Here is an 18,052-nt window from a genome sequence, read left to right on the forward strand (position 1 = left end):
TGGATTGTGTGTTCTGAGGGGGGGGCCGTACGTGGGTGGGGGTCAAGGACAAGTTGTTTTGGGAGGCACATGGGGCTTGTACTCACCAGGCAGTTCCCTACTGGGTCTTCGGCGGTGGGTCCTTCACTGACTCCGGGTCTTCGGCGGCACTAAAGGACCCACCGCCGAAGTGCCACCGAAAACCCAGAGCGAGTGAAGGTCCCCCCGGCCCGCCACCGAAGTGCCACCGAGGACCTGGTAGGGAGCTGGTTCTTAGGATTTTCGCAGCTCATCACTGGTTCCAGGGGCTTCTGTATAGATTATTTAGGTTAATCTTTGTATCTAAACAATGGGACTCAGTGCTCAGTCTAGAAGATACCATCAGAGATGTTTAGTTGTGCAGTTCTCAAACTGTGGATTTGTCTCCAGAGATAACATGCTTGTTAATGGCAAAAATGTTTTTAAATAAATATATAGATGTGAGAAATAACAGACCTCAACCCTACTGTCCCTCTGCAAATTTGTGAACGTAGAGTCAATCCTGTACCTCTCTCTAAAAGTACAAAGTTTCAAAAAGTTCAACGAATAGAAGATTGTTGGAGATGGAATAGATCTGGACAAGGAGAAGTCGTCGAGAGATAAATGTGAGAAGGGAGGTGTGATATTGCACTCCATATGTTTATGAATGTGAATATGATGTAACTGGAATATGTTTTATGCAAACAGTCTCTTGTAAGGTATCATTACAAATCTTATAATCTACTGAGTGTGTTCATACTATTTATATGTATGCATCATTCTTGTATCTAAAATTAGAAATATAAAGTTAACACTGAGGTCCTATTGTAATTATGCAAAGTGTGGGCTAGTAATGATGGTTTAGATGGCTCCCATTGACTAAGACAATTGGCTGTAAGTGGCTCTGTTTACCTGCAAGCCTTCCATTACATGACATGGGTAATGAAGAAGGTGGTGTCACAGGACATGTGACCTGGTCACAATACTGGAATCCATCTTAAACCTGGTGCTTTTCCATTTAGAAGGAGGGGTGGGAACCCAGAGAGAGAAAAGGATTCCCATCTTGTGCCAAAGATATAAAAGGACGTGGAACAGAACAAAGGGGGTCCCACTCGTGGAATCCCTGCTTTCCACCTAAGATGCCTGCTGGAACTAACAAAGTCTGTACCAAGGGAAAGGATTGGGCCCAGACCAGGAAGGAGTCTAGTCTGTGAAAGAAGCTTATTGGAACATCTCTGAGGGTGAGATATTACCTGTATTCAGTTTCTTAATGTATTAGGCTTAGACTTGCGTGTTTTGTTTTATTTTGCTTGGTAACTTACTTTGTTCTGTTATTACTTGGAATCACTTAAATCCTACTTTTTATACTTAATAAAAATCACTTATTTATTAACCCAGAGTAAGTGATTAATACCTGGGGGAGCAAACAGCTGTGCATATCTCTCTATCAGTGTTATAGAGGGTGGGCAATTTATGAGTTTACCCTGTATAAGCTTTATACACAGTAAAACAGATTTATTTGGGGTTTGGATCCCACTGGGAGCTGGGTGTCTGGATGCTGGAAATTGGTTACCTGCTGAGTGGTTTTCAGTTAAAGCCTGCAGCTCTGGGTCTGTGGTTCAGACCCTGGGTCTGTGTTGCAGCAAGGTTGTACGTCTGGCTCAACAAGGCAGGGTTCTGGAGTCCCAAGCCATCAGGGAAAACAGGCTCAGAGGTAGAATAAGAACCATACAAGAAATATATGTTTGCTAATGATGTTTTAAAGAAAGTCACATTGGTGGAACTGGTGGAAGTCACTTAAGCACTTGAATTCAGAGACTGTTGAAGTGATAATCTCACTTAAGAGGAGTAGCTTCTTCTGCCAGAGTAGAAAGAATATTTTCTTCTTTTGGAATAATTCATTCCAAATTGAGAAATCATTTGGGACCTGAAAAGGCAGGAAAGCTTGTTTTTCTTTTCCAGATTATGAACAAACAGGAAAACAAAAGGTGAAGATGACTGAGTTAGCTGCAGAAGCCAATATTTTAAGTTTCTCATGTTGACCTGGCTGATAGTCGATTTAATTAAAATATATATATATATGTTTCATTTAACTATTTTAGTTAACAATTTTAACAAAAACAAACCTGATTTTAAAAAACTTGAATGTTTAAATTAAAAAATTCATATGCTTCTTTTGTACAAATATTATGTTTGCTGTTGAAGAAAAAAATCCAGAATAAATAAAACAATTTAAGTGTCTGTCCGGTGATGTTCTCCTCCTAATACAGCATGGCAAGAAAATCCTCCAAATATTAATGATTAACCTGTTGAATTGGAGATAGTTCACCTCCCAATGACTTCATAAATATCTGCTTCAATTACCTTTGGTAAATGAAATAACCAATCATTCATTTTCTGATATAGCTGTAAAACTAATCTGAAAAGTTTTCAAAATAAATTACTTAAAAATGTGTAGGGTGTAACCTTCTAAAAATGAAACCTACATCTATCTCTTAGTTGTGAAGACTATGTATTAAGGTTATAACAACCAACAAGAATGCACTTTTAATCATGGATTTCTACATAAATCACTTCTTCCCGACTAGTGATTTAATCATGATTTAAATCAAATTGATTTAAATCAAATCCACCCTGGTTAGACAGACCTTTATAACACATTAAGTACATAGTTCTTCATCACATTTGTATTTAAAAATATGGAATGAGCGGTTCCTGCATCGTCTTTCAATCACATGCACCAGGCTGTCCTGCCCTCAGCCCAATCCATGCTGAGACAGGACTGCAAATCCCACCTCTAGATGTTACCAAGGAGTCACCCGCTGGCTGGAACTGAGGTAGGTGTGTGGGGAAGTTCCCGGTTGGGTCCCACCTAGAGGGGGATGGGGGTGTCCTGGCTGCATCCCAGCCAGAGGCGTGAGTGTGGGACAGAAAGGCCTGGCTGGATCCCACCTACAAGGGGTGGGGGTGCTCCCAAATGGAGTAGGCTGTGACCATCTGCTCTAAATTCCCACAGCTGTTTGCTCTTCCCCACATTACTCAGCCAACTCCCCTTCCCTGCCCCACACAGTCTCTCTGTCAGGCATCATGGAAACAGGACCACTCCCTGGTCCACATGTGCTGGTGCTGTGTCAGGCCCACTGGCTGCCAGAAGCCCCTTAGGCCCTGGCGTTGGCAGAGGGGCACTGGTGTGCGTGATTTGGTGCTGGATGAGGTTGGCCAACCTAGTAAAGCGCTTGCCACAGTCAGCACAGCGGTGCGGCCCCTCCACGGTGTGCGTACGCTGATGGACTCTCAGGTGTGAGAGTTGTATAAAGCACTTGCCGCAGTCAGCACAGCGGTGCGGCCGCTCCCCGGTGTGCGTGCGCTGATGGACTCTCAGGATCGAGCTCTGTATAAAGCACTTGCCGCAGTCAGCACAGCTGTACGGCCGCTCCCCAGTGTGTGTGAGCTGGTGTCTTCTCAGGATTGAGCTGCGTGCAAAGCTCTTCCCACAGTCAGCACAGTGATGCGGCCGCTCCCCGGTGTGCGTGCGCTGATGGACTCTCAGGTGTGCGAGCTGTGCAAAGCCCTTGCCACAGTCAGCACAGCGGTGTGGCCGCTCCCCGGTGTGCGTGCGCTGGTGTGTTTTCAGGACTGAGCTCTGTCCAAAGCTCTTGCCACAGTCAGCACAGCGGTGTGGCCTCTCCCCGGTGTGTGTGCGCTGATGGACTCTCAGGTGTGCGAGCTGTGCAAAGCCCTTGCCACAGTCAGCACAGCGATGCGGCTGCTCCCCGGTGTGTGTGCGCTGGTGTCTTTTCAGGTGTGCGAGCTGTGCAAAACCCTTGCCACAGTCAGCACAGCGGTGTGGCCTCTCCCCGGTGTGCGTGCGCTGATGGACTCTCAGTTGTGCGAGCTGTGCAAAGCCCTTGCCACAGTCAGCACAGCGATGTGGCTGCTCCCCGGTGTGTGCGCGCTGGTGTCTTTTCAGGTGTGTGAGCTGTGCAAAACCCTTGCCACAGTCAGCACAGCAGTGTGGCCTCTCCCCGGTGTGTGTGCGCTGATGGACTCTCAGGTGTGCGAGCTGTGCAAAGCCCTTGCCACAGTCAGCACAGCGATGCGGCTGCTCCCCGGTGTGTGTGCGCTGGTGTCTTTTCAGGTGTGCGAGCTGTGCAAAACCCTTGCCACAGTCAGCACAGCAGTGTGGCCTCTCCCCGGTGTGCGTGCGCTGATGGACTCTCAGTTGTGCGAGCTGTGCAAAGCCCTTGCCACAGTCAGCACAGCGATGCGGCTGCTCCCCGGTGTGTGAGAGCTGGTGTCTACTGAGGCTTGAGCTCTGTGCAAAGCTTTTGCCACAATCAGAGCAGTGGTGTGGCCGCTCCCTGGTGTGCGTAAGCTGGTGTATTCTCAGGACTGAGGACTGTCTGAAGCTCCTGCCACAGGCAGCACAGCGGTACGGCCTCTCCCCAATATGCATGTGTTGGTGCTGGGTCAGCGCGGAGGGGTTGCTGAACCCCTTGCCGCAGTCGATGCAGCGGTGGGGACGCCGGCCCATGGGGAGTCTCTGGTGTGTAGCCAGATCCGGTCTCTGGCTGAGTTTACCCCGGGGATGGACTGAGTCCTGTGCATGGATCCCTCTGTGGGATGTGGGAAACATCTTTCCTGCCACACTCTCCCCACATTCAGCCCATGCCCTTATTCCTCCTGGGTTCCCGTGCCCTGCTGGAGAGAATCCTGGTGTTAGCGCACAGTAAAAGCTACCGGTTTGTCAAGGACGGGAAAATGTCACGGATGGAGCCATTTCCCCATTTCTCAGTGACTGTTTTTTGGATGGGTGCTTCACCCTGCAATGGTGGCTCCTGTCCCACAGGGCTGGACCCAACGCCTTGCTCTGAGCTCTGAGACCTGGGCTGCCGGGTTCCAGCACCACTCAGATTTGCCCCCACACACAGCCATAATGGTAGGGAAAGCAGGCCAAACTTCAGTGAATGGCCTTGCCCCCCAGATCTTCTCTACACTGCCCCAACCCCTCTGCACCAGGCTGGGGTTAGGGCTGCAGTGCTAGGGGGAAGGTGCTTCTTTGGGCAGGTCGTGTCCTCTGGGCAGGGCGAGGAGCAGGGCAGGTTTTGTTAAAAATCATGGGAGCCGTCACAGGAAGTTCAGTGACCTGTGACTTTAATAAATTTACTGTAACTGCTCTGTAATTTCTGATACGAAATGCCATGACAAATCTGCAGCCTGACTCAGGGTGGTTATAACCTATGGTGTTTGTGCAGCACCTAGCACCTGCTCCCATGTGCGCCATGCACCTTGGGTCTCGTGTTATGCTTAAATTGTACCTTGCCCAGGATACACCCAGCGCCTGGCACAACAGGGCCCTCATCCAGAACCAGGGTCTCAAAGTCCTAACAAACACGGTCCGGGTTTTGTTTTCACACTGATTTTGGTTTTATTTCAATCAGAGGTTTTTATTTACATGTTGGGGTTCTGCACTGTCTCCTGTTTTATAGCACAAGGCCCGTTCCCCGGTATTTGCGCTGTTTAAACTACATTGGTTTGAAACCAGCCGAGAGGCTATAATCCCCTCATGTGGACCCAGTGAGATTGGTATAAAGCTGCTTAGAACAACGTAGCTCATTCCTGCAGGGGAGTGAGTCCTTTTCCAGGAATTCCATCCAAAGACGTCATTTACCCTCAGCCTGATGTTTCACTCTTTGTGCAAAGCTAAAACTAAATTAAAGTCCTGAAGAGGGTGGGGGTTTGAGGGGTGGGTGGGAAGGGGGTTGAGGGGATGACACGTCACTCAGGGTTTGTGTGATGTAACCTGAAAAACATGTTTGTTTTGTTTTACAACCCAATCAGTGACACTGCTGAGCTGGAAGGGGTGAATGGCTGATACCCGTCAGGCCTTTGATCTACAGATAGTCACAGACTGTGTTAAGGCTGAGGGCTGTGCTAAGCATTGACACTGAAGCAATGTCAGTGACAACGATTCTGTGCCACTGAGAGAGCAGGGGGAGAGGGGATGTGACAAAGGCCAGTCCCCCCCCCCCCCCCCAAGCTCATACACCAGGATACTCCAAGTCGTGCCCTGCAGGACGATTTCCTCTGGCCCCAAAAGGTCCTCTCCCCCAGCCACAACTGCCTGGTACGCGGGGTAGTTTTAGAGCATTACAGTGAAACACTGCAAGTGCCTGAGACCTGCTCTACAAAATGGCCGCCTCCGCCTAGGCGCGACCTCGCACTCGTCATACGTGACTGATCCTGTCCTACCCTGAGTCATTCCCAGCTTTCTCCTTGTTCGCCGGGGACAGGTTTCTTCAGTCTGAGAGGTCACGTGCAAAGTGAAGTGGCAGAGAGGGGGTGGGGTGGGAACCTTGAGAGGACAGCACCAGGGGCCAGTGGCTCAGGGATGCTCTCCCAGGCTGCGAGCAGGTTTTTGCCCCTGTCTGAGGCGGGTGATAAATTGTTCTCCTTATCCACTGAGGCCAGGACAAGACGTAATGGGATTAAATTGCAGCGAGGGAGATTTAGGTTAGAGATTAGGAAAAACTTCCAAACTGTAAGGGAAGTTAAGCACTGGAAAAAAATTACCTGGGAAGGTTGTGGAATCTCCATCATGGGAGATTTCTAAGAACAGGTTGGACAAACACCTGTCAGGAAGTTCTAGATAATACTTAGTCCTGCCTCAGTGCAGGGGACTGGACTAGATGACCTACCAAGGTCCCGTCTAGTCCTACATTACTATGATATCTATGATTCATTGATATCAAGGCCAGACAGGCTCACTGAGCACATCCAGCCTGGCTTCCTGCCAGAGAATCTCCCCAAGTCACTCCTGACTCCATCCCAGGAACTCCTGGCTGAGTTAGAGCAGGGCTTGGAGAAAGAGACGCCCCCCATCTCCACTGACAGACTCACAGTAGTGGAGAATCCACCTTCTCTGAGGGGAGTTCTCCCAATGGATCATTCCTCTCCCAGATAAACACTGGCCCCTAATTCCCAGCGTCAATTTGTCCTGCTTCTGCTCCCAGACAGTGGATCTCTTTCTGCCTTTGCCTTTTACATTAAGGAGCCCTCCATTAGCAGGTGGGTAAATCAGAAGGGACTGGATTATTATGACTCACCTGAGGGGGGGCTCTCAGGCCCAGAGTTTACCCTGGAGGCCTCAGCATCCCAGATCCAGAGCTCTGCCTCCCCTAGCTCGATCCGGTGGATTAAATCCGGTGTGGAACCTGAATAGCCTGTTTGGGTAGAAAGAATCAGTTCTGGGGGCAGGGACTAAATTATATGTTTGTGCAGCCCAGCACAACAGGACCCGGCCTTGGTCAGTGTTTGCACAGCACCTGGAATGACAATGCCCCAATCTCAGATGCAAGAGATCCCAAGCAGGAGAATAATGAAATTAACCTTCCTTAGAGAAGATTTCTTCCCATCTCCCACCAGGCAAGTTCAGTTCACACTCTGAAGCAGCAACGTCTATGACCCTTTTTAGGATATAGATATTTAGGCTTGTCCGCAAAGGCCTATGCTTACTTAGCTAGTTATAGAGGTATAAAAGAAAGAATCAAAATCATTGTCTGTCTGTGTAAGGGCCTTCTCTCACTGTGACAGTCTGAGGGCCTGTTCTTAATGTAAGCCTTTGGCTAAGCAGCAGAGGCAGCCATAAGCTAGTAAATGCATGGTCACATCCTTACATTCCAAACTAGTCATACTGAAATAAAATGCTATTGGGCTGTTAGGAATACAATCCTGTCCTGATAATGCCTATCACCTCCAGAGAAAGGGAAGAGCCTAGAAGATGTAAAAGAAAACTTAATCTGATAGCATCCTGTCTGGCAAGAACTCACTTATCAATAGCTGGGGTGTGAAATCCTCATTTCTTTGTTGTTCTCTCATTGTAGTCTCCACTTCCCTATTGTTTGTCTGGATAATCTCTGCCTGGTTCTGTGATTGTTTCTGTCTGCTGTGTAATTCATTTTCTTGGGTGTAAACCAATTAAGGTGATGGGATATAATTGGTTAAATAATCATGTTACAATATTTTAGGACTGGTTAGTTAAATATCAGTAAAATGATTGGTTAAGGTACAGCTAAGCAGAACTCAGGTTTTACTATATAGTCTGCAGTCAATCAGGAAGTAAAGGGGGGGATGGGAACAGGGAATGGGGGTGGAGGAATTGGAATCATGTTTTGCTAAGGGTGGGGCAATGGGAACAGGGACACAGGCAAGGCTCGGTGGAATCATGCTTGCTGGAAGTTCACCCCAATAAGCATCAAATTGTTTGCACCTTCATGCTTCGGGGATTGTTGCTCTCTGTTCATGCGAGAAGGACCAGGTGTGAAAGTAGAATGAATTATATTGTAAAAATAAGAATGGATTAAAGAAATGCTGTATGTATCTTTAAGCAGAAATAAATGTTGAAATACAGGTGTCAGGAAAAGAAACATTAAGGCATAAAAAATGAGCCCACTTAAGCTAATGGTGAAACATTAACCGGAGATTGGTAAAAGTTAGTAAGGAAATTAACTATGCATGTCTAGCCCAGGTAAATTAATCAGATTCTGCTTCCTTTGTTATCTTAAGTTCACGCCCTTTTACCTGTATAAATAAGATAGTTTGTGTCTTGCATGGTGCTCACATTATCTGGGTGTTATTAGCAGAGCATAGTGCTAATAAAACAGAGTGGCCTGACAAAATGCAAGTCCTGAGTCTGACTTTGACACAGGGAAGTGAGCGGGTGAAGGAATAAGCCCTCTAACAACCCTTCTCAATTTGCTGTGGAGGCTAAGTCATGGCAGGTGTCACAGTTACACAGACCTACCAGTTCTTTTGCATAGGGTGCAAGATTTGTTCAGCTGTGCGGTTGTTAAACTTATGATGTTCATTCTTTTTTGGAGACAGGGGAGCTGCTGCAGGAGGATTTTCTCCCTGCCTTATTTGTCTAACTAGAGTGAGTTCTTGAGGCAGAGTTGCTGCCATTGGTGTCTGGGCAGGGATTCCTGGAAGAGGTTGTTGCTCATGGGCTGTTTCCAATCACCTCTGTGCCAGGACTGAGGTATTAACACAAGTCAACAGGTTACATTAACATTAGCCTGAGGCTCTGAAAGTTGCTGACATTTGCCATCACTTGGCTGCTGGGTGCGTCAAGGGAACCCAGCTGTGAGTAAAGATAAATAGGTCCTTACCCAAGGAAACAAAGGCCTGGTAATTCCTCAGCATCTGGTCCCGGTACAGCTGCTTCTCTGGCTGGGATAGGAGCTCCCACTCCTCCCAGGTGAAATACAAAGCGACGTCCTCAAACGCCACCTGGAGCTGCTGGCACAAGCATTACACACTTAGCACCTTCCGCTCCAGCCCCCAGCCCGGAGTCTCAGCAGGGGACGCAGTTTCTAGGGGAGCGACTCCCAGGGATAACACCCAGCCCAGCACCTGTGACCCAGGGAGACTTCCCCGCCCCCCAGCTCCCCCAGGGACTCGGGGCAGGGATTGCCCTAGGCCCCCCCTGAATTTCCCCAACACCCCCCCAGTTACATGCAGTGTTGCCAGTTTAGTAGTTGGTTGGAAATTTGAATTGAAATTGAAACATTAATACACCTCTACCCCGATATAACGCGACCCGATATAACATGAATTTGGATATAACGCGGTAAAGCAGTGCTCCGGGGGGCGGGGCTGCGCACTCCAGTGGATCAAATCAAGTTCTATAGAACGCGGTTTCACCTATAATGTGGTAAGATTTTTTGGCTCCCAAGGACAGCGTTATATCGGGGTAGAGGTGTACACACTTAAAAAGCATATACAGTATATGAGAAAATACTTGTATCTGAGAAAGCATAATGGGTTTGAAAAGTACGAACCAAGACTAGCTTCCTCATACAGTTGTTATTTAGGACAATGTCGGCACATTTGTTTCGGCTACATTGGCCTACCTCATAATTTCAAATGATGATTTGTAAGCAAGGTCTGACTGAGCTCTCCCCTGACAGCTAGTGATGAGCCAGGGGTGGGTGGAAAGGCTTCAGGACCAGACTGTGTTTACATGAACTCACCTACTCCGCCTAGGTGTGCGGCAGACAGAGCTGTGCTGCCCAAGTGATCAATTTTGGCTGGTGTTGGTTACAAATCACTTAAGTATTAACTGTATGGGTCATGAAATGTTGTTCTCCTTATTGTATGAGTAAAGGGCAGCAGAACTGTGCTTAGCCTGACTGCATGAGGGGGGTCTCCCTCAGTGTTTATTTTGTGCCAGGGCTCAGCCCCAGCACCTCTTTCATTACAAATTAAGCACTGGTCATCTTCAACTGAGCTACACTCCCTAAGCAGGAGGTTTGGATGCCAGATCCTAGTGGAGAGAGAGAGACAGGGTGGGGCACAGGCTGTGACGAACTGGGACTGTTCTTAATGTGGTCTGTGAATGCTGAGTGGGGAGGGTTGGCCTGGGAGGACGGTCTGCACTGGGAGATGGGAGACTGGCCTGAGGGAGGCTACCTGAGCATGTAACGTGAGAACTCAGGAAGGGGTTAGAGGCCAGGTGACACCTTTGCCCGGGAACCTGAACAAAGGCTGAGTGAGAGGCTGGGGCGAGTTTTTCCAGCTTGGAAGCTGGCTGGGAAATGGAAAGGGGCACCTGATGGGGCTCGGGACTCTCAACGGGGCTGTGGCCTCCCTGGGGCCCCAGATAGACCTAACTAAAGGGGGTCCTGTTGTCTGTACCGGCAAGACCTGGTTTGGACTGTGTTCCTGTCATCTAAATAAACCTCTGTGTTACTGGCTGGCTAAGAGTCACGTCTGACTGCAAAGTGGGGGTGCAGGACCCGGTGGCTTCCCCAGGACCCCGCCTGGGCGGACTCGCTGTGGGAAGCGCACGGAGGGGCAGATGCTGAATGCTCCAAGGAGAGACCCAGGAGGTGAAGCCGTGTGAGCTTCTTGCCCTGGAGACAGTCTGCTCTGAGGGAGAGGAGGCTCCCCAAAGTCCTGACTGGCTTTGTGGGGAGCAGTTCCAGAGCATCGCCTGGGGACTTCGTGACACAGGCGTTTTGCTTGGTGGTGTGGGCTCTGCCTAAGAGTCACAGGCACTATTTGACCTGCCCCTCTCTCCTGTTTAGAGAGAGAGACGATTAGGCTTCATAAGTGACCACTAGAGCTGAAATCACTGATAATCAGGTCTAAGTGCTTATGGGACAGTGTTTCGGTGGAAGAGACGGCCCAGCCTGCAATAGCAGCGAGGTTCCCCCACTGAGAGCTGAAATCACAGAGCTGGGTGGAACCTCAAGAGACGGACTTGCAGAGGTCACAGGGGCAGGTGGCAGCGGAAGGTGACAGTGCAGGGCCGTTGAGGCAGAACAGTAGAGTGCACGGTGGCACGACAAACAACAGCAGCCAGAGCACTGGACTATGTTTTAGTGACTTTGCTACAGAATGCCAGATTTGTGACTGGGAAACTTACACAATATATGTTTCGTAGTAGGCCAATATTTTTCAAATGCATTATTTGCCAAGGTCATTATCTCACATCATCGCTATCTCAAGAAGTCATTATCTTGGGGAATTTCTGTACTAAACTTTTTTATTATTATAATTATTTTTATGTAAGGACATTATTGGGTCAGACCAATGGTCCATCTATCCCAGTATCCTGTCTTCCGACAGCAATTATTCCAGGTGCTTCAGAGGGAATGACCAGAACAGCACGCAATATTCAAGATGTGGGCATACCATAGATTTATATAGTAAAAGTGGAGGAGCTTGGTGTGACGAACTGGGACTGTTCTTAACACAGCCTTTGAATGCTGAGTGGGGAGGGTTGGCCTGGGAGGACGGTCTGCATTGGGGGATGGGAGACTGGCCTTGAGGGAGGATACCTGAGCATGTAAGGTGAGAACCCAGGAAGGGGTTAGAGGCCAGGTGACACATTTGCCCGGGAAGCTGAACAAAGGCTGGGGGGGAGGAGACGCTGAGGAATGAGAGAGTTTCAGGAGCTGGCTGGGGAATGGAGGGGAGCCCAGACAGAGCTCTGACCCCCCCAATGGGGCTGTGGCCCCTAGGGCCCCAAGATGAACCTAATTGGGGAAGATCCTGTTGTCCGTGCCTGCAAGACCTGTCTTGGACTGTGTTCCTGTTGTCTGAATAAACCTTCTGCTTTACTGGCTGGCTGAGAGTCATGGTGAATCACAGAAAGCCGGGGGTGTGGGGCATTGTGTCCCCCCACACTCCGTGACACTTGGTTTGCCAGACTGATCAGCTAAGCCAATACTGACAACCTATATGAAAGGCTGCAAAACACCATCATGCATCAACATGCAGAACACCTCATAAACCCCTCACCCTCAAAGCCAATTTTAGAAGACCCGAATGAGGCTGTTAAGAATGCTGGAGACACACGTCAGTTCATGTGAACCAACAGGGCTGTTGCATCGTACTTTCCATTTAAACAAGAGACACCACACGCTACAAACTGGAGGCCAATGTTAAGTGCATTGTCACTGGTTAATCCCGAAGTTGGACACTGGTTTGGAACAAGACTGGCAAATGCTCACTGGCTTTCTGAAAAAACTCGGCTGACTCTAGAAGCATGTGGTGCAACAGTGAAAGACTCAGCAGAAGAATTATCTCACCCAGCGCTCCGGCTGCTGCAGCCCCTGACCCCCCGGGCTGCGCTGGTGCAAAGCGGGACCCCGGGCCCTGCCTGGCCGCGCGGAGCCGCTCCCTGCCCCGGGGCAGCTGCAGCCCCCGGCCCACTAGCGCGGGAGGGACCCGGGTCCCGGCCCCCCTCGGCTCGGCCCCCAGCCGGGACCAGCCAGTGCCCGGCCGGGGAGTCCCCGCCCCGCGTCCTACCTGCGCCGGCCCCGCTGCAGCCATCGCCGGGCTCGGCTCCGGCTCCGGCCCCGGCCGCTTCCTCCGCCCGGGCAGCGACTTCCCGCCCCGCGGCTGCTGCTCCTGCTGCCTCCCCTGGGTCGCTTCCCGCCGGACTGGCCCGGGAAGGCCCCGCCCCGCTCGCTGGGCGCTGCGGAACCGGCTCCAGCCCCTTCCCGCCCTCCAAGGGCCCCGCGCCTGCGCCGCCGGCTCCAGCAGCCGGGGGAGGCCCCAGCGCAGGGACCTTCCGGCCCAGCCCCCACGCAGCCCGGCTGCCGGCTGGGAGCATCTGCCGCAGGGCGGGGGAACGGGGGGAGGGACTGGCCGGAGGCTGCGCCAGACAATCCGCTGCCCTTGCCCAGCGCACGGGACAGGTTCCTAAGCGGGGGATTAGTTACAAAACTGGATACAAAGTAACGGGCAGGAATTTATCACTCGTGGATCGAGCTGTTCGCTCCCGAGCGGTTCTTTGACGGCTGCTCGGAGGAGGTGCGGGCTGCGGCAGGGGAGAAATCCCCGGTAGCAGCAGCTGCGGAAGCAGTTCACTGGTACCTCCCGGTGCGCCCCTTCCCAGAGTGCGGGGCCCGGAGTAAAAGGGGATCCTCGGTTTGTTCCTGGGAAGAAGGAGGGGGCGGAGGGGACTGGGCCCACGGAATGTTACTTATGTGACAAAGTGATGCCCATTGTCGGGGGATCCAAATACCCTCCCCGAGCTGTCCGGGTTAAAGGAGCTCCCCTCCAGTCAGAGACTTCAGTGGGGGCAGCTGCCGCATGCTCATAACCTCCGCACTCTCGAGAGAAGCGTTGCTACCGCATTCAGCCAGCAAACCAGTGAAAGCGGCATTCTGAGGCTCCTCCTCTGCACAGCATGGCACGTTTACAATGGCTTCTCCATTGTCATCGGCTTTTAACCTGCTTAGCAGCAGTCTGTGGTGCAACCTTGATGCGGGACCTTTGTGCCTTCTAACACCGGTAACCCCTTTCCACAACCTTCCTGCCTGGGTTCTGCATTTTGTACCTTTCTACAGGGAGCAGGGCCGGCTCCAGGCATCAGCGCAGCAAGCAGGTTCGGCAAGTCCCTCAGTCCCTCTCGGAGGGAAGGACCTGCTGCCGAAGAATGAAGCGGCACCGTGGAGCTGCCACCAAAGTGCTGCCGACCGCGATTGCAGGCTTCTTTATTTTTTTCCCCCTACCGCTTGGGGCAGCAAAAACGCTGGAGCCGGCCCTGACAGGGAGTAACACCAGCTCGGAGCCCCCTGCATCAAGTGATCGTTCACACACATTGCGATCACACTGGGCTATCTGAGCAGCGTGGCTCTTTGTGAGGATTTCCTGAAGTATTCCCATCATAGTCTTTAAAGCTTCCCCAAACCAGGGCCGGCTTTAGGAAGTGCAGAGCCGGATTCAAATAGTTTAGACGGGGCCCCCCGGACTCACCACCGGGTGAATAAAAATGAAACAGGCGCCTAAGTTAGGTGCTCTTCTTTAGGGCGCGGGGCCCTCTTAGGCATGGGGCCTGATTTGGGAGAATTGGCCTAAAGCCGGCCCTGCCCCAAACTTTTGCACAAGTTCAGTCATAAGCTCCTCCTCTGCCTCAGAGCCACCCTCCAGGGACTCTCCAGTGAGATCCAGGGGCCCTCTGACTTTTCTCCCACCCAGGAGATTAAATGGGGCACTCCAGGGTAAGCAAATAGACAGGGGAACATTACATCCCAGTTACTCACCCTCTTGTCTGCATATGTTCCTGTTGAACATAGATTTTAGAGTCCTGATGAACCTCTCAACTAAACTGCTGATCTCAGGATGGTGTGGGGCAAATTTCTATTGCTTTACCCTGAACATGGAATCAGAAGATTAGGGTTGGAAGAGACCTCAGGAGGTCATCTAGTCCAGTGGTCTCCAACATGGGGTGCGCGGCAGGAGGAGCATTTTTTTTTTTTTTTTGGTTTGGCAGTTTGGGCAGGAGTCCGAGCGTGTTTTTTGTTTGCTTCTGCACGGCTGGGGCTGCATGCTCAAAAATTTCTTACTGATGGGGTGTGCGATCAAAAAAGTTTGGAGACCACTGATCTAGTCCAACTCTAGGTAACCCATTTGAGTGCTTCACCACCCTCCTAGTGAAATAGTGCTTCCTAATATCCAACCTAGATTTCCCCCACTGCAACCTGAAACCATTGCTCCTTGTTCTGTCGTCTGCCACCACCCAGAACAGCCGAGCTCCATCTTTGGAACTCCCTTTCAGGTAGTTGAAGGCTGTTATTAAATCCCACCTCACTCCTCTCTTCTGCCCAGTACCCTCAGCTTCTCCTCGTAAATCATGTGCCCCAGACCCCTAATAATTTTTGTTGCCCTCTGCTGGACTCTCACAAAATAGCTGCCCCTCTTCTCAGAGTTTGCCTCTGGGAATTCAGATATATATTCTCCTTTGATACAGGTCACAATATTAATAGGGTTGGGTGATGATGATATCTTATTTCCCACCAACACATGAGCCGAGAAATTCTTAAGAAATCTCACATTGAAAGTACCCATTAAACTTTCCCACTCTCATTCAGTGTCAGCTAAAGGCTCGGTTTTCAACTTCTCCAAGACCAGGAGTTCTACATCCTCCCCTAGAATATCACCCTCTTTAATCCCATCTTTCCTGACTAGAGACATCTCTGCTCCAGTGTCTCCCCAGTCCTGGCACACGCTACCATTTACCTTGGCCTTTTTAATAAACTCTTGGTCTAGGTCCAGGTCAGACCTGCCAAAATTAACTAGAACTCTGGCTGCCCCCACTGAAGTCTCTGACTGGAAGGGAGCTGATTTAACCTGGACAGCTCAGGGAGGGTATTTATTCCCCCCAGACAACGGGCATCACTTTGTCACATAAGTAACACTTCCCTGGGCCCAGTCCCCTCCGCCCCCTCCTTTTTCCCAGGAACAAACCGAGGATCCCCTTTTACTCCGGCCCCGCACCCTGGGAAGGGGCGCACCGGGAGGTACCAGTGAACTGCTTCCGCAGCTGCTGCTACCGGGGATTTCTCCCCTGCCGCAGCCCTCACCTCCTCCGAGCAAACCGCTCGGGAGCGCACAGCTCGAGCCACGAGTGATAAATTCCTGCCCGTTACTTTGTATCCAGTTTTGTAACTAATCCCCCGCTTAGGAACCTGTCCCGTGCGCTGGGCAAGGGCAGCGGATTGTCTGGCGCAGCCTCCGGCCAGTCCCTGCACCCCCCGTTCCCCCGCCCTGCGGCGGATGCTCCCAGCCGGGGTGCCGGGCCGGAAGGTCCCTGCGCTGAGGCCTCCCCCGGCTGCTGGAGCCGGCGGCGCAGGGGCGGAGCGGGGCCAGCCCGGCCCCCTGGGTCCCAGCCCGGCCCGTGCGCAGGCGGGTCCCGGCTGCAGCCCCAGCGCGGGGAGCGGGCGAGAGGCGGCCCCGGGGAGGCAGCAGCAGCCGCGGGGCGGGAAGTCGCTGCCCGGGCGGAGGAAGCGGCCGGGGCCGGAGCCGAGCCCGGCGATGGCTGCAGCGGGGCCGGCGCAGGTAGGACGCGGGGCGGGGACTCCCCGGCCGGGCACTGGCTGGTCCCGGCTGGGGGCCGAGCCGAGGGGGGCCGGGACCCGGGTCCCTCCCGCGCTAGTGACCCCGGGGCCGGGGGCTGCAGCAGCCGGAGCGCGGGGGCCGGGGAGCGGCGCGGGGGCCCCCCCGGGGCTGGGGGGCCCTGGCCGGGCGGACACGCGGAGCCGGGCGCGGCCCCTTCCCCCGAGCGCGGCCCCGGCCGGGCAGAGGAGCTGGCGCCGGGGCGGGAGCGGGGCTGATCACAGGCCTGGGGCGGGGGCGGGGACTCCGGCCGGGGGCGGAGCCTGTTCCCTGCCCTGGGGTTCGGGCCCTTCCCAGCGCCCCGCCCGGAGCCGACGGCGACTCCTGTCCCGGCCAGCAGGGCCCCGGGTCCCTGGGGGAGCTGGGGGGGGGTGTCCCTGGGTCACAGGTGCTGGGCGGGGGGGTCCCTGGGAGTCGCTCCCCTAGAAACCGCGTCCCCTGCTGAGACTGGGGGCTGGGGGCTGGAGCGGAAGGTGCTGAGTGTGGAACGCTTGTGCCAGCAGCTCCAGGTGGCGTTTGAGGACGTCGCTCTGTATTTCACCCGGGAGGAGTGGGAGCTCCTATCCCAGCCAGAGAAGCAGCTGTACCGGGACCAGATGCTGAGGAATTACCAGGCCCTTGTTTCCCTGGGTAAGGATGAGATCAGGGCCCTGTTGTGCTGGGCTGCACCAACATATAAATGATTCCCTGCTCCCAAAACTTTAGTAATAAAACTGATTCTTTCCCCCCGAACAGGCTATTCAGGTTCCACACCGGACTTAATCTACCGGATCGAATTAGGGGAGGCAGAGCTCTGGATCCGGGATGCCGAGAAATCCAGGCAGAGCTCTGGGCCTGAGAGCCCTTCCTCAGGTGAGTCATAATAATCTAGCCCCTTCTGATTTACTCACCTGCTAGTGGAGGGCTCCTTACTGTAGAAGGCAAAGGCAGAGTGAGATCCATTGGCTGGGAGCTGAAGGGGACAAATGGAGGCTGGGAATTAGGGGCCAGGGTTTACCTGGGAGGGGAATGAACCATTGGGAGAGCTCCCCTAGGGACAGGTTGGATTCTCCATCTCTGTCAGTGGAGACGCGGCATCTCTTTCTAAAAGCGCTGCTCTAACTCAGACAGCAGTTACTGGGCCCGAGGCAGGAATGGCTGGGGGAGATTCTATGGCTGGGATAGGCAAGAAGCCAGGCTGGATGGGCACAATGAACCTTTCTGGCCTTGATATCTATGAATCCTAGAAATCATAGACATGTAGGACTGGAAGGGACCTTGGTAGATCATCTAGTCCAGTCCCCTGCACCGAGGCAGGGCTAAGTATTATCTAGTCCATCCCTGACAGGTGTCTGTCTAAACTGTTCTTAGAAACCTCCCGATGATGGAGATTCCACAACCTCCCCAGGTAATTTTTTTCAGTTCTTAACTACCCTCAGAGTTTGGAAGTTTTTCCTAATATCTAACCTAAATCTCGCTTGCTGCAATTTAATCCCATTACTTCTTGTCCTGGCCTCAGTGGATAAGGAGAACAATTTATCACCTTCCTGTTGGTAACAGCATTTTATGGTCTTGAAAACTGTTATCAGGTCACCCCTCACCCCAGTCTTCTCTTCTCCAGACGAAACAAACTCAATTTTTTCAATCTTTCCTCATGGGTCATGTT

General features: G+C 52.1%; 2 protein-coding genes across 2 annotated transcripts; one reads left to right on the forward strand and one right to left on the reverse strand.

Annotated features, from left to right (window-relative positions):
* Positions 1 to 2,339: 2,339 nt before the first annotated feature.
* LOC123369098 (zinc finger protein 436-like) lies at positions 2,340 to 15,147 on the reverse strand. The gene is made up of 6 exons (XM_045014458.1): positions 15,124 to 15,147; positions 13,384 to 13,445; positions 12,814 to 13,120; positions 9,165 to 9,294; positions 7,104 to 7,220; positions 2,340 to 4,695 (listed from the first exon to the last, which is right to left on the reverse strand). The coding sequence occupies exons 1-6, from the start codon at positions 15,145 to 15,147 to the stop codon at positions 3,083 to 3,085; spliced, it is 2,253 nt and encodes a 750-aa protein (XP_044870393.1). The 3' UTR covers positions 2,340 to 3,082.
* Positions 15,148 to 16,068: 921 nt separating this feature from the next.
* LOC123369099 (zinc finger protein 667-like) lies at positions 16,069 to 17,523 on the forward strand. Its single transcript, XM_045014460.1, has 3 exons — positions 16,069 to 16,350; positions 16,911 to 17,037; positions 17,143 to 17,523. Exons 1-3 carry the CDS (start codon positions 16,069 to 16,071, stop codon positions 17,268 to 17,270), a joined length of 537 nt encoding a protein of 178 aa, XP_044870395.1. The 3' UTR covers positions 17,271 to 17,523.
* The last annotated feature ends 529 nt before the right edge of the window (positions 17,524 to 18,052 follow it).

The sequence above is a fragment of the Mauremys mutica genome, chromosome 4 (genome assembly GCF_020497125.1).
Source record: "Mauremys mutica isolate MM-2020 ecotype Southern chromosome 4, ASM2049712v1, whole genome shotgun sequence".
Taxonomy (NCBI): domain Eukaryota; kingdom Metazoa; phylum Chordata; order Testudines; family Geoemydidae; genus Mauremys; species Mauremys mutica.

What these genes read in the sequence shown, in the direction of transcription:
- LOC123369099 (XM_045014460.1), top strand. Translation starts at nt 16,069, where the DNA reads ATGCTCCCAGCCGGGGTGCCGGGCCGGAAGGTCCCTGCGCTGAGGCCT. An exon ending in CTGCAGCGGGGCCGGCGCAG is followed by an intron (nt 16,351 to 16,910) that starts GTAGGACGCGGG and finishes TTGTGCCAGCAG; the next exon opens with CTCCAGGTGGCGTTTGAGGA. An exon ending in CCAGGCCCTTGTTTCCCTGG is followed by an intron (nt 17,038 to 17,142) that starts GTAAGGATGAGA and finishes CCCCCCGAACAG; the next exon opens with GCTATTCAGGTTCCACACCG.
- LOC123369098 (XM_045014458.1), bottom strand. Translation starts at nt 15,147, where the DNA reads ATGATTTACGAGGAGAAGCTGAGG. An exon ending in CTGCAGCGGGGCCGGCGCAG is followed by an intron (nt 9,295 to 12,813) that starts GTAGGACGCGGG and finishes TGCTTGTGCCAG; the next exon opens with CAGCTCCAGGTGGCGTTTGA. An exon ending in CCAGGCCTTTGTTTCCTTGG is followed by an intron (nt 7,221 to 9,164) that starts GTAAGGACCTAT and finishes CTACCCAAACAG; the next exon opens with GCTATTCAGGTTCCACACCG.